The sequence below is a fragment of the Pseudochaenichthys georgianus genome, unplaced genomic scaffold (assembly GCF_902827115.2).
Source record: "Pseudochaenichthys georgianus unplaced genomic scaffold, fPseGeo1.2 scaffold_350_arrow_ctg1, whole genome shotgun sequence".
Classification (NCBI taxonomy): Eukaryota; Metazoa; Chordata; class Actinopteri; order Perciformes; family Channichthyidae; genus Pseudochaenichthys; species Pseudochaenichthys georgianus.
In genome coordinates this window covers 266,062-282,537 of record NW_027262960.1, presented here as the reverse complement: position 1 = coordinate 282,537, position 16,476 = coordinate 266,062, and the positions used below count along the sequence as shown (strand labels likewise).

Here is a 16,476-nt window from a genome sequence, read left to right as displayed (position 1 = left end):
TATTTAGTGTTGATTCTACTTCTATCATAGATACATTACAATTGTACATGCAAAACTCTTTCTTTTAAAAACAGCACATTCACACTAAACCTGTATGAAAGGAAATCAGTGCTGCGATGGATTACCTCTACAGTGTATAATTGCTAGGTCAGTCACAACATTTGCAGAAGCATGCAGGAACCAGCAGGTGGCAGCAGAAGCAAACAGTTGTTGGGGGGGTTCTCTGTGAACTGCTTTAACTGCACAAGCCTCCACCAGAAGGCTTTACTGCAGGGTTAAAGCATTACCAACAAAATGGACCATCACTGAGTTGTTGGTAGAAGCAGGTTCACTGAGGTTTGATCTTTTTTCTCGATACCTTTGATGAAAAACGGTGTAAAGCATTACCAAGTGGGCAACAGTCCTAAAAGGCTCCAGCTTGTGTCACCTAATTTAATAATTAATAAAAGAGGCCAAAAGGTACCAAAATAGCTTCTATTTTTGATTGAGCCTGCCCAAAGTGACCACTCTTAGTGGCATTTAACAAAATATGTTCTTGGAAAAATATTTCACCAAGGCCAACGTTTTGGACAAAGAACTGCAGATCTTTGTAATTAACTGTATGTATAACATTAAAGTTAAGGCAGGGGGCTAAACATAGAAACTTGATAGTTTATTAATTCCCATGATCCTCAGCTGCACTGATAATTATCTAATGTTAGCATGCTTAAAGGTTAAACTAAAATGTTCCAAATTGCAAACAATAGCATTTAATTTAAGTAAAGGTGAAAAAGCAGGGTCTCACATGGCTGAAGACTGTCGTTTATTGAATATATTACATCATCATTACATTTTAAGTATAGTTACAAAGGGTGAATGCTTCAAAACTAAATATACAATGACAACAGTAAGTGGTGTAACATCACAATGCCTAACATACAGTATACCTACAATCCTGTCAAATCTTTTTTCATTTACATTTTAATATTGACCTTAAATATGCATGAATAGGCAGCACATAATATGTGTTCTAACTTTAAATCTATCAAATTTGACAGAATAGTAATATGATAACGTTTGAGGGAAATTCAAGCCAAATCTGAGTTAAATCAAGTATATACAATATTGTTGTTGTGCTTTATGTTGATCTCTATCTAATCATGTATCTCTTTAAATAATTATTATAGGAAACACAATCTAACATGGTCAACATATTCCTTTTATATTTCAGCAGCAGGACTCTTCTTCAGAAATCTCAACACGACTCCTTTGATTTGAGGCAGACCCAGGCCATACACTATAGGGTTATTGAGGGGGGGAATGATCAGATACGCTAAGGACAAAATAACTGCGATGCTTGGATTCAGTTGATCAGCCTCAAATCGAGTCAAAGACAACTCGCTGAAGAGAGAGATGGAGTAGGTCATAAAGGACACGATGTGAGGCAGGCAGGTTTGTAACGCCTTTCCTCTGAATTCAGACGATCTCCTGCTGCAGACCAGCAGAATCCGTAGATATGTGTACAGGACGAAGAATAGGGGGATGAAGATGCCGGTCACCGTGATAAACTGTCCAGCTATGTTGTTTGGAGTGGTGTCCACACAGGAGAGCTGCACCACAGGCCAGTTAGAGCAGAACATCCGGTTCAGTTTATTTCCACACAGTGGTAATTTAACAGTAAGATAGACACCAAAGCCAATAGTAAACATTGGGTAGAAAACAGCAACAAGCACAAGTATCTGTACCCATTTGAAGGTCATTTTACTGTGGTAGTGTAAGGGCTGACAGATAGCAATGAACCTATCGTAGGCCATGATGGTGAGGATGGTCAGCTCGCAGGCAGCATAGGTGTAAATAACATACACCTGAATAAAGCATAATGGACGTGAGACCAAATGAGAGTCAGAGAGGATGTCCTGCAGGAACCTGGGGAAGAATCCAGCTGAGCCATACAGGGAGTTTACACACAGACAGCTGATGAAAATATACATGGGCTGATGCAGAGACTTCTCCAGGAACACTGCCAGAATAATGACCATGTTAGCAGAGACTATAGTCACATAGATGAACAGACACAAGATGAAGAACAGGTATCTGAGGGGCCCAAAGTCTGCAAACAGAGTCAACTGAAAGTAGGGAGGGTTCAGGCTGCTGTTGCTCTTCATGTCTGCTCCAAAGAGAGAAACAATACAGGAACTGTTAATGAGAACTTCTTAGCAAAATGTCAGATATTAATACAAAATCAGCCTGCATGCAATCTCCAACAGTTGTATGTGACCATTTTAAATATAACATCTGGGAAAATCTCACCTCCACATACAGTAGTTCACAGACTTATTCAGGCTCTCTATATCTGCGAAGGAAGGGGGAATATAAATGCACAACAAGGGAAATGTTCAGAGGAAAATGTCGTAATTCAACACCTCCAGTAATGCAAACACACAATAAGCCTGCGTGCATGTGACTTACAACCTTCCTAACACTTGCACTTGACAATATTGAATTTAGCTTCAGGTAGCTGGAGAAGAGAAGCACACAAATGAAGGGCAGGAAAAAAGTCTCATAAACTACATGAACCACCAACATGGTAATTCGCATTGATTTAAACATTATTTCACACTCGTACACATTGCCTCCTTCATGTTTGCAAGTCGGCCTGAACAGAGAACACATTCATAGAAAGAACAAGAGTTATAGAAAGGAGATGCAAGACTTAAGGAAAGGTCACAAGCAGACAATAATCAATATAGTCTCATTTGAAGTAAGTCAAAGATAAATGAGAATATATTCTTTCCTTATGTTAAATACATATATGTGCACAAATACTTGCATGCAGAAGCAGTATACACAGTTATACAGTATGGTTATCTACCTGTGTCCAGGTAATAATAATAAAACAACGTATGTTACTCAATATTCATATATTAACAGGAATAAAAAATCAGCCTGCATGCATGCATGTGAATTGTAACATCTCCTCGGGTTGTACGTGACAATACTGTGCTGGGAATATCTCACCTCCACATACACCACATGCAGCAAAGGTCTGGCCTGTCTCAGTTATTCAAACAGGAGTTCACAGACTGACTCAGTCTTTCTGTCTCTGGATAAAAGGAGGGAATGTAACTGCAACATTTCCTAATTCAACACATACAATGCTAAAAACCACAATAACCTGCATGCATGTGAACGGCAAACGTTCACAGTTGGACCTGACAATAGTAAATATACATTCCAAGTAACTGAAGAAGTGATGCACACAAACTAAGACCTTCTCATAAACTACATGCACCACAATCCTGGCATCTCTCAGTTATTCAAACAGTATTTCACTCAGATTTCAAATGTGTGTGCACCTAAAGCAAAAAGAGAGGTGCATTCAAAGATCAACCGGTAAAGGAAAGGAGAGGAAGACCTGAAAAAAAGGCTGAACGTGCCCCAGCCAGCATATAGCATCATCACATTGAAGGATAATGAAAGTGAGAATATTCCACAACATATACAGTATGTTAATCAATGCTTGCATAAGAATAACAGATTAAACTAATTCAACACTTTCAGTACATCAGCCAATTGAAATACACTCATACAGAATAATTATTGACTTACTGATTCCATGCCTGAAAGTGTGCTGTAGGAACTTTTACATATGTTATACTTGTGTTCAGGTCAGCACGATAACCTTGAAAGCTTTCAATATAATTAGGACAACTATGAAAGAGATCCACAGTCTGTAGTGTGTTTTACAATAGTTAGACAACTGAAACAAACAGCAACATTAAGTTCTAAGATTCAAAGTAGAAACTAACAATAAAACAACTTATCTTAATCAGCTTGTTAGTGAGAGCTTTGACATGATGAGATGAAGCCCCCCCCCTGTAATGATCCACTTTGAAGAAGCTGGACACTTTATGTTTGTCTGCTGCTAGGATGCAGACGTGCACAGGCAGGGCCCAAAGGGATGTTAACGCACTCACACCAGACTGCATACTTCTTCTTTAATGTATGCATCCCACTTGTTGTTCTATATGGGGTAAACCAATCAGAAGTTCAGCTGTAAGGGAAATGTTAAATCCCTCACACTTGTCTTCTGAATACAAATGATGCAACTGGGACTCCAAAAGCCTTAGTCTTGTTTTTTCACCATTATTGAATAATTAATAAAGTCCTAATGTCTGCAGTGAAATATGTTCCAAATAAGTCAAGTTTCATATTAACTGACTATTAACTGAATCCAGTGAAAAGGCAAATTAGCATTTGCGAGAAAATTAAACACACAATCTGATTTTCAAATATGCAGTTAAGTGTGTGAAATGTGAATTAAACGAAGCATATAGTATCTGATTGTTGTGCTCCAAGTTGATCTTCTCTAAGACAACATCAATTTGGATATCTCCTTGTATTGAACGTGATAGGAAACACAATCTAACATGGTCAACATATTCAACAGTGAAATCTGCAAAAAAATTGTTGCAAATAAATCAAGTTTCATATTACCTGACTTCCAACTCAATCCAGTGGAAAAGTGACCAAGAAGGGGCAGCTGGACCCCAGTGGAGCAGGTGCAGGCCTGGGGTCAGTGCCCAGCTGTTTCAGCTCTGCTGCACACAGTCATAATTCAGGAGGCATCTAACTTCTGCAGGTCCGCCACTAGTGCTGCGTACCGGTACGCCGAACCGGTACTGGACTTGTAAAAAGTTTCGGTTCAAGTCCGGTTAAAACCGGAACGTCGGGAACCGGTACTTGGACTCGCAAAAAACTAGCACTTACGTATATGCTGGTGTCTGTGGTTATTTCACGGTTTGAAAACGTAGCATTTCGCCACATGCTAATGCTAACCGGAAGTAAAGAATTTTCAGAATAAAAGTATTAAGTTAATAGTGTGAACTTCCGGTTTTTTCAGAATAAAACTGATTTAAATTAAATAATGTATTTAATTCAAAATTACACCATATCAACATTGATTTTAATTTCTAACAGTATGTATGTATATCACTATGTATGTAGTATGTACTGTATAATGTATACATGTAGAGTTGTAGAAAATACATGGTGTACAGAGTACACTCTGACTGTACAGTCACTACAGTGTAGCCTATATACTGTATAGTAGTTGTGTAACAGTGTAATGTGTATAGTCTACTCTACACTCTACCTTTCAGCAACGTTTTAGGGATTTAGGCTCAGTCAGCTCAGGGACTGTTTGGTTACTTTAGTTTGGTAAATGAAATAAATGTTTGAACTTTGTAGTAGTTCACTGTAGTTGCTGTCATAAGTCATTTGTAGACTAAGTGGCAAAAAGTGTTTTTTTTACATTTGTACTTTTTAGAGAAATGTCGACACAAGTTGGAAGGGAGCACAATAAACCTGATGAGTTTGAATTTGAGTTGATTATGAGTTAATTTTCAATTGATAATTAGCTCACAATAAGTTCACTTTAGTTACTCACACAACTTGACACAAGCCATGGGTTCAGGTCCGGACTTACGAGTCCGGACCTGAACCTGAACCTCTGGACTTGAGTCCGGACCTGAACCTGAATGTGAGTCCAGGTACGCAGCACTATCCGCCACAGAAGAGCAGGACAAAGTCTGGACCAACTCATAAGAGCAGGGAGACTACATTTTTCTCTTTGTACATAACAAACAGTTGAATTGGGTTTGCAACATTAAAGAGGGAAGACAGGTGTGGCAGCGGGGTGTGGTTAGGGCGCCGGCTGCTGGAGTCTGGGCCGTCTCTCCCTACAGGCAGATCACACAGACTGCGTGGGGCCTCACCTCGCCGGGGGGCCTCATCTTGCGGAGGGAGCCTCAACTGAGCCGTAAATGTGGCGCACCTATGCGTTTATGCGGCACAATTAGTGTGGCGCGGCACGTTTTTTCCGCTGTGAGGCTCCACTAGCAGTCCCATCCACACCTGAACATACACACACACACACACACACACACACACACACACACACACACACACACACACACACACACACACACACACACACACACACACACACACACACACACACACACACACACACACACACACACACACACACACACACACACACACACACACACACACACACACACACACACACACACACACACACACACACACACACACACGCACCATACACCACCACCGTCTTGGACCTAGTTAAGAAAAACTGGGAGGAGGGTCCGAGCACCATTCAAAATGAAATACAGTATGTTATGGACCTGCGAGCAAAACTCTATTCACTGGGGCAGATATCACGGGAGAATTTGCTCCAGGCTCAGGAACGTCAGCAGCGCCTGTACAACAGAGGGTCGAAACTGAGACAATGTTCACCTGGAGATAAAGTGCTTGTGTTACTCCCGTCCTCTAGCTCTAAACTACTCGCCAAGTGGCAAGGACCCTTCGTGGTCACGCGACGAGTGGGGGACACAGATTTACCACCTGAACCTTTTGGTGCTCATCCTAATTTTTGGCCTTGATGTAACAACATTTATAATTATGTAAATGTGACACCCTTTTCACTGCAGTTACACTTTTCCTTTGCCCTGTACGATGGGCGCTGTAAGTGATGAAAGTGGGGGATGCTGGCTTATCAGGCACCCGCAGCTCACAGCCAAAGTGCGAGTGAGCATGGGTGCGAGCGAGGGAGAGAGGGACAGAGGGAGAGAGAGAGAGGGTGCACCGGTACCAACGCTGTTGTTATTAGCATCTGGTGCTAACTGCTCTAACGGATATAAGAATAAGATGTTTCTACAACAAGGGTGGAGGCTGAGAGGCTCAGTGAAGTAAAGGACTCAGAGACTTAGATAGTTCACTTTCGTCTAAATTATCTCAGTGGGTCTCAAACGTTTTGATCACATTGTATGTAAACAAATATTTGCAAGGCACTCCTTTATAATTATTGGAATAAACAGGTTTGAAATCATTTCAATGTATACTGTAGGACAGTAAACGTCATCATCCACAGTGAGACCTGGGAGCAGCATATACAGCAGGTGGGGGCAATGCTCGAGTTCCTGTGGCTGGTGGGGCTCACGGCCAACCCGAAGAAGTGTGCGGTTGGGCGGAGGGAGGTGCGTTATCTGGGGTACCACTTGGGCGGCGGGAAGGTGCAGCCAAAAGGGAATTCTCCACCTTTTTTCCAAGGGAAAAGTTGTTTAAAATAGTCTGATACCTCCAGGGCGAATCACCGGATTTGAAAAGCCAGGGAAGGTGTCTGAATCCTGGGTAAACATTGTTTAAATAGTCTGATACGTGGCACTGTATCTGCCCCTGGGAACCTTCAAGGTTATATACATGTTTTATTATTTATTTAATTATCACACGATTTTTACAAAAACAGGATACACAATATGCATAATAAACATAATAAAAACATGATTAGCGGGGGCCCGGGGGCCATATTAGCTATCTAACTTGTACGGTGCACCGGGGAAAACAGGTTGAGTCCACGGCCCCTACCCCCTCATCAGGAGTGTCAACCGGCCCTGAAGAAGAGGTATCGCTGCTCTCAGCCTATGAGCCCTCTTCGGAGGTATCTGACGGCGGTAGAACTCCTTCCGATGATGCTGCTGCAGCTGCTGCCGCCCTGAACATGGAGCGGATCTTCAATCCCTCCTTTATTCCAGGCGTATTCAATACCGCATTCAAAAACTGAAGAACTCAGTGTGCATCTAGACCGGGTGACGACAATACCTATTGACGCAGCAACCACTGTAAGGTATATTCTTGTTTAATTAGACTTCTCTGTTTAATTTATTCTACTCTGTATAATTGTTCTGTAGTTATTGTAGCTAAAACTGCGCTTTTGAGAGATTTTAAATCTCAGATCTGCTCACGTGAACTTGTTACACAGGTCTCAGTAGGCACTCAAGCCTGCATTACAATAGGCAGGGCCTCTCAGCTGATTGCGTGAAGTATACAACAGCGTGAATTAGTCATCTTCCAGCTAAAAAAGCATTCAAATACCGCATTCAAAAACTGAAGAACTCAGTGTGCATCTAGACCGGGTGACGACAATTCCTATTGACGCAGCAACCACTGTAAGTTATATTCTTGTTTAATTAGACTTCTCGGTTTCATTTATTCTACTCTGTATAATTGTTCTGTAGTTATTGTAGCTAAAACGGCACTTTTGAGAGATTTTAAATCTCAGATCTGCTCAAGTGAACCTGTTACACAGGTCTCAGTAGGCACTCAAGCCTGCATTACAATAGGCAGGTCCTCTCTGCTGTCGCCCATCAGCTGTAGAGAGTTAACTAATTAGAGGGGCGTGGCCCCACAGCTGTGAGAACTCAGCAATCAGGCGTCCATTTTAGGTAGTTCTTTCCTGGAGTGTCAGACAGCCGAAGACTGACAAAGACATTGGAGTCCTGCGGGAGTAAGACTGACAAAGACATTGGAGTCCTGCTGGAGTCACGAGGGTGGCAAATAGGAGGCAAATCCTACTCTGATTGAGCTAAGTATCGCTGGTGTCTTATTTTATTTTATTTAGCTTTCTAGCCCCTCATGCTATAATCATGTGTATTTTCTCCATTCCTGTTCATGTGTCTTCTCGCAATTATCACTGTCCCCGTGTATCTCCTAATCGCTATAACCGGCCCGCTCTCATCTATCCCACGTGCTCCACTGAGATCCAACATCTAGTTTCAGATGGCCTGTGGGACTGCCAGTCAGCTGTTCCTAAGGCTGACTTCATCTCTGGCTACGCCTCCCTGCAGTCTCTGAATTTCCTTGCTCTCACTGAGACCTGGATTACTCCATTCAACACATCCACCCCAGCAGCTCTCTCCACAGCATATTCCTTCTCCCATACACCCAGACCCACTGGCAGAGGAGGTGGCACTGGTCTCCTACTCTCTCCCAAATGGAGCTTTTCCCTCTTCGAGCTACCTAACTTCACTCCTTCCACCTTTGAATTCCATGCCGTCACAGTAACCCATCCTATACAATTAACCATTGTTGTTCTCTACCGTCCACCAGGAGCCTTGGGGGACTTCTTGGAGGAGTTAGATCATCTCCTCTCACACATCCCTGAAACTGGCCCTCCCGCTGTACTTCTCGGAGACTTCAACCTCCAGACGGGGAAGATAGACGAACTAACATCTCTATTAACCGCCTTTGCTTTCTCACTGTCTCCGTCCCCACCAACTCATAAAGCTGGAAATGTCCTTGATCTCATATTCTCAAGGAACTGCGCTACTTCTAACCTCTCTGTAAACCCGCTCCACACATCCGATCATTCTCTCTACCCCTTTCCAAACATAACAAACTAATCTCTTCTCATCCTGCACCTGTCCACCGTAACCTCCGTTCCCTCTCCCCCTCTACCTTTGCCTCATCGGTGCTCTCAGCCCTCCCTTCCTCTGACTCGTTCCAACTCCTGCCTCCAAACTCTACTGCAGAAACTCTCCTCTCTACTCTCTCATCCTCTCTGGACTCTCTCTGTCCTCTCACATCTCGGCAGGCTCGTCAGTCCCCTCCTGCTCCCTGGCTAAATGACGCACTGCGTGCTAATAGAACCGTCCTTCGGGCAGCAGAGCGGACACGGTGGAAATCCAAACACCCCAACAACCTCCTAACCTATCAGGCTCTCCTCTCCTCTTTCTCTGCTTCGATCTCTCAGGCAAAAAGCACTTTCTTTCAAGATAAGATCCAATCTTCCTATTCCAATCCTAAAAAACTATTTTCCATCTTCTCCATCCTCTTGGACCCTCTCAAAGCCCCTCCCCCTCCTCACTTCTGTCAAGCGACTTTGTTAACCACTTTGAAAAAAAGGTTGATGATATTCGCTCTTCTTTTTCTGACTCACCTTTACTCACCGCTGGGTCACCAGACCCTCCTTCCACCCGAACACTAACCTCCTTTTCCCCTCTCTCGCCAAGTGAGGTTCTTACCCTCATTACCTCTGCCCGCCCTACCACCTGTCCTCTGGACCCTATCCCTTCAAACCTCCTTCAGACTATCGCTCCTGATATTCTACAGTTTCTCACCCATTTCATCAACACTTCTCTAACTTCTGGTCACTTTCCAAACAGTCTCAAGGAGACAAGAGTAAACCCTCTCCTAAAGAAACCCACTCTCAACCCGTCTGATGTTATAAACTACAGGCCTGTCTCTCTACTCCCGTTCCTGTCTAAAACACTTGAACGTGCTGTCTTTAAACAACTCTCCTGTTATCTCCATCAGAACAACCTTCTGGATCCGCACCAGTCTGGTTTCAAGGCAGGTCACTCCACAGAAACTGCTCTCATTGCTGTCACTGAGGAACTGCACACTGCCAAAGCAGCATCCCTCTCCTCTGTCATCATCCTTTTGAACCTGTCTGCTGCATTCGACATGGTGAACCATCAGATCCTCCTTCACACTCTCCAAGAACTTGGAGTTTCAGGCTCTGCACTTTCCCTCCTCACCTCATACCTCAAAGACCGCACCTACAGGGTAATTTGGAGAGGGTCCGAGTCCGACCCTTGTCAATTAACTACAGGGGTCCTTCAGGGCTCTGTTCTTGGTCCCCTCCTCTTCTCCCTGTACACAAACTCGCTCGGATCTGTCATTAGCCCGCATGGTTTTTCATACCACTGCTACGCTGACGACACCCAATGAATTCTGTCCTTTCCCCGTTCAGAGACCCAGGTCGTCGCACGCATCTCTGCTTGTCTAGCTGACATCTCTCAGTGGACTCATCACCTCAAGCTCAACCTTGACAAGACTGAACTGCTTTTACTTCTGGAAAAAGATTGTCCCACTCTTGACCTGACTATCAACATCGGCACCTCTGTTGTTTCCCCAACCCAGACTGCAAGGAATCTGGGATCCTAGATAACAACCTGTCCTTCACTGCAAACATCGCTGCTACAACCCGCTGCTGCAACCCGCTGTTGCAGATACACACTTTACAACATCAGGAAGATACGTCCCCAACTGACCCAGAAAGCGACGCAGCTTCTGGTCCAGGCTCTCGTCACCTCACGCCTAGACTACTGCAACTCCCTCCTGGCTGGTCTACCTGCATGTGCCATCCGACCTCTGCAGCTCATCCAGAATGCAGCAGCTCGTCTGGTCTTCAACCTTCCTACATTTTCCCACACCAGTGAGGACAGGGCCAGTCCTTAGCCAGATTAGCTTTCAGCTTATTGTAGACGGACGCACGGGTCTTCTGGCATACAGGGGTCTCACTGCCGGAGGCTGCTGGGGACCGCATGAGAGTCTTGACCGGGGTCTTGAGAGGGGTCTCATTACCAAAAGTAGCTGGACTGATCTCTTGGGATGTCCGAAAGGGCCATATTATGGAGCTGCCGGACACTTAAAGCCGGAGCCTCCGCTAACTCCCATTTTACACACGCCCCTCCACGTTTGTAAAATCTTCGGACCCCGCGAGGTCTCGCCAGGGTCCCGGCACTACCGGGGGTCGACCCCTCGACCCGATTTTAGGCGCCCATTACCGTATTTATGCCCTATATTCCTTTGCCGTACACTGTTCCGCCTCGGACCACCAGGTGGGGATGTCGGGGGTCCCATCAACTCGGGGTCGGTGGGGCCCACGCCCACGGCCGACAAAAGCTTGGATCAAGGGCTGACTTTCAATAGCTCGCAGCGAAGGAGCTGCTCTGCTACGTACGAAACCCCGACCCAGAATCAGGTCGTCTGCAAGTGATTTAGCACCAGGTTCTCCACAAACATGCGGTGTTCAACATGGTCCTGCTGTAAACTCAATAACTTAGCATTAACTGGCTTTGATATATGGAGTAAGTGGGCTTGCATATGGTCCTGCTGTCAATAAGTTATTGAGAATATGGAAGCCCACTTCTAAATATTATTAATAATTCCAAAATAATAATAATAATAGTTTTTATAACTTGTAGATCCCACATCTCAATATGGAAGCCCACTTGCCTGGGGGGTTCCCACTTCAGGACTCCCACATCTCAATATGGAAGCCCACTTCTCAATATTATTAATAATTCCAAAATAATTATAATAATAATTGTTATAACTATTAAATATGCACCCATATTGACTTGGGTCACATATAATAATGAATTCAAGGAACTCAAGATTTGATGCCATGGGCAGGATTCGTACCCCGCTTTCATTCCAAAGTATCATATAAAGACTCCACTTTAAAGTAAAAAGACTCTATCGTTTTGGCGATCAAAATTGACAAAAAAACACATCAAATCACATCTACAAATCAATACGAAGCTAATGAAACCACTTATAGACTCCTGAACGCGTGTTTACAAGTTTTAAAACGTAGCAATGGCTTTTCACATCACACCATTGTGTGATATATGATTCATATTATTAATATGATGAAATTAATGTGTATAATGTTTTTAAATGTTCCCAATGAATGTTCTTATAATGTTTCTTAAATGTTTTTGTATAAATGTATTTGTTCTGCTATATAATATGGAGAGTCTGACAGGAGTTTCGATCCCGTGTCACCTGTTTTCATCTGTAGATGTGAATTGATGTGTCGTTTGTACATTTTACTGGTGGAAAACAAAGCTAAATGTCTCGTTACTCTATTGACGAATCTATAAAGCACACTTATTCTCCATAAGCTCTCAGCGCCACTTGTGGGGCATTGAGATAAGCACTGGTATTTGGTATTTGGTATTTGGTCCGGTAAGTGCAACAACACACTCTCAAAGGCTCGGAGCGCCAAGCACATTTTTTTGAATTGTTTTCAATTTGCTCATTCTTCTCCAGCAAAACCCTGTCTGACTCTACGAGTAAATCAGGATTTTGTGAGAAAGTTTGCCATTTGATTGAAAAAAAGTTCTGGGTGTTCTAGGGTTCCCATACTTCAGATCGCTGATCTGGGCCCTATTTAAGCCCTTTTTGGGCCCTGTGAAAAAATTATCTATTTATATCTCTTTTAGGATTTCACGTTTTTTTAATTAAAAATAACTTATAGGAGCGAACGGTAGCAGCTGGATCCCTGAAATTATACACCAGTGTACTACATATAGCGGGGAACATTTGTTGTGAATATCAATTGCGTCACTCAAATGCTTGATTTTATTCCAATGAAAAGCTAATTTGTCCAAAAGTGCTACTAAGTCGTATCTTTTGATAAGAACGTCTGATCGGTTCGGGCTCAATGGCTATTCCCCACCTTTAATTATTCTGCATCCAATGGTACCCTCCGTGAGTCTCTAGGACCTCAGGGGGCGGAGCTAGGGCAGTCAGACGTCAATGGCAGTAATGCATGATGGCATTTGATTGAAAAAGGAGCAGCGGAGGCATCAATCTGCATGTACTCTTCGAGCCGGTTCTAATGAGAGCAAGCTCAAAGCGGTCGGAACTTCCTTTGCGCCCTCGAGGGTACTGTCGGCATTGCGAATGTGACCTCTGACCTCGGGTTTGACCTTGTCCGAGGTCTCAGAGTCCCCACATTTTGCAAGCGGGTTCCACACAAGTGCAACAACACACTCTCGATGTTTCGGAGCGCCAACCACATTTTTTGTATTTTCTTCCCCTCTGCCAACACAAGCCTGTCAGATGCTAAGTTCCAGACAGCATTTTGTGAGAAAGTTTGACATTTTATTGAAAAAAAGTTCTGGGTGGGTTACAGTTTACATACCCTATTAACAGCCCTATTTAGAGGCCCCCTGTGAAACAATTGTCTCTTTAGCCCTTTTCAAAGTACTTTAAACACTCACGGAGCACTGCGGCTTCTCAAAAGGCCTTAACGGAAGGTTTTGGTACATTTTAAGCCATAAACTTTGACATTTAGTCGCAGCAGAGGCATGCATTTGCATCTGCTCTCCGAGACGGTTAAAATGACATCAAGCTCAAAGCGGTCGGACCTTCCTTTGTGCTGTTAAGGGCACCGTACAGCATGAATGGGTGACCTTTGACCTTTGGAGCTTTGTTACATTTCAAGCCGTAACCTTTGACATTAGGAGCAGCAGAGGCATCAATCTGCATGTACTTTTCGAGCCGGTTCTAATGAGAGCAAGCTCAAGGCGGTCGGACCTTCCTTTCCACCGTAAAGGGCACAGTACGGCATGAAAACGTGACCTCTGACCTCGGTTTTAACCTTGTGGAAGGTCGCAGGGTCCCCATATTTTGCAAGCGGGTTCCACACAAGCTAAACAACACACTCTCAAAGGCTCGGAGCGCCAAGCACATTTTTGGATTTTTTTTCAATTTGCTCATTCTTCCCCAGCACTAGCCTCTCAGACTATTCACGTAAATCAGGATTATATGAGACATTTTAAATGTTATTGAAAAAAAAATTATGGGTGGGTTTAAGTTTCCATACTTCAGATTCCCAGACACCCCCCCCCATAAGTATAAGTACATGGTAAAAATATTTGGGAAGTGGGACCCCATATTGAGTTGACGGACACCCCCCCACAACATTACAAATATTCGGTAAGTGGGACCCCATATTGAGTTGTCGGACCCCCCCCCTCCACATCATTACAAATATGTGGTAAGTGGGCTCTCATATTGACTTTCTGCCACCCCCCCATGCAGTACAAGTACAACCCTATTAGAAGACCGCCACCTAGGGTCCGATAACAAGCACCACGCGCATATGTTGTGTCCGGCACAAATATGGTGGCGACGGGACTGCAAATTCAGTGGACCATCCCTTGGCCCCAGTATTTGGACGGTGCTGCTATATCCCTATGAGAGAATTGTCCAAGCCGACACTATAGTGCTTCCCGGAGGCTGCTGGGGACAGCATGAGAGTCTTTACCTGGGTCTTGAGAGGGGTCTCATTACCGGAGGCTACTGTGTTTATGCCGGAGGTACTTGAGATTGCCAGGCCCTTAAATCGTATACATTCTTCCTCTTCCTCAAGCACAGCAGCAGTGGAACTCTGCTTCCTGGGTTTTAGCCCCTTTTTCATCTTGGAGCGCATGGTCTTCACCTCATCAATGAGGGAATCCTTCTGAGCCCTCAATGCCACATTTTCCAGCATCACCTGCCTGCCTCTTCGTCACACTCAGTATGTGGAGAGAAGGGTGGAGAGTGCACCGGGTATTCCTCCTCATTGTCTATGTCCAATGATGTAGCCATTCCAATGATGGGATTAGTCTCTCTGAGGTCACGGAGCTACAGCAGGGCCACACTATGCTTCAGCCTTGCCAGGACCTGATGTGCCTCATGTCGGGAGAACTCAGGGTGGCCATGAGTTACATGACGGTCCAGTTTCTTCCCAGCATATGAACAGACTGTGATGGGACATGGTTTGGTCCGAAAATGTATTCTGCCACTAGCCATTTTAAGAATGATGCCTCTTTCCTCCAAGTTCCGCACAGCATGTTTGTGCTTAAGGTGCTTGTTCAAAGCCAGATAGAAGAGTCTGCACACCGGGCATTCGGACGACATCCTTACTGAAACAGACAAAGTGAATTGTATTTAAATTATTTTATGTTTCTCCCTTTATATGCGTTAGCGTAACCGGTGATTGCAACAATGGGTCCGATGCTTCAATGCCTGGTACACGGACCAAGGGAGAACTTGGGTTACCACCGGGTTAAATGGTCCCACCTCCACACCAATGCAGGGCTGGTGATGGCAACAATGGGTCTGATGCTTCAATGCCTGGGACACGGACCATGAGAGGGGTTGGGGTGCCCGGACCAGGCAGTACCACAGCAGGAAACACGTTTTATGATCAAAGGATGAAAGAGTGATAGAACCTGGGTAAAGCAAAGAAAGTGTCAGAAAATAGTGACTTGTGAGATGGCCAGAGAGTCTGTCATCTCTCTGTCCTATCCTCCAGGCAATGCAGTACCAGAACTGGGTCAAATTGACCAAAATGTAAAACAAATAAGTTTCAATTCATCCATGGAAAAGGACTGAAAATGAAAAAAAGTATCCGAAAATAGTGCATCATGAGCCCGCAAGAGTCCCCTGACAAATCTTCTTACATTCCTCCAGAGTCAGAAAAGGTCTGAGTTAACTTTTTGGAGAACCAGAGGAAAGGGGTGAAAATGGAGAAATTGTATCCCAAAATAGTGTCTCATAATTCCCCGACAACTCCCCTTGCATTCCTCCAGAGACCAGTTCAAAAACTTAAAGTTTGATAAGAACCATACTGGGGGGTCTCCAGGCAACAATTGTATCCGAGCCAAAGCACTCATGTCGCGGACACATTCCTCCATGATGTGAAACAGCCGTTTTTTTCTGAGTCCTCTCAGAGGTCTCGATTCCCCTCTCCGTTGTAAAATGCAACGGGGGAGTGGAAAAGTGTCCGGGGCTTCCACCCGAAGCGCCGAAGACTTGAGCTTTTTGGAGCCCCTCCTCCGTTGGCACTCTGTCGTTTTTTAAAACTTCATTTTTGATTATTTTAAGATATAATTGTCCGTTTTCATGGATCGATCGATCCATGATAGTGAATACAAATCATTTTCATGGAAGAAAGTGTTAAAACGTCTGATTAATATGTTTGTAATGCTGGCAGCAGGTTCACTGCTGTTAGCAGTGTCTCACACTCAAAGGCACCTAGGCAGAGCTCCAGGGTGATGCACA

At 44.1% G+C, this 16,476-nt stretch overlaps 1 protein-coding gene across 1 annotated transcript; it reads right to left on the bottom strand.

Annotated features, from left to right (window-relative positions):
• Nucleotides 1–1,199: 1,199 nt before the first annotated feature.
• LOC117442199 (olfactory receptor 51L1-like) lies at nucleotides 1,200–2,144 on the bottom strand. Its single transcript, XM_034078199.1, has one exon. The coding sequence runs from the start codon at nucleotides 2,142–2,144 to the stop codon at nucleotides 1,200–1,202; it is 945 nt and encodes a 314-aa protein (XP_033934090.1).
• Between the last annotated feature and the right edge of the window lie 14,332 nt (nucleotides 2,145–16,476).

Bases quoted from the DNA above. Each gene is read 5' to 3' on its own strand.
- LOC117442199 (XM_034078199.1), bottom strand. From the start codon at position 2,144: ATGAAGAGCAACAGCAGCCTGAACCCTCCCTACTTTCAGTTGACTCTG.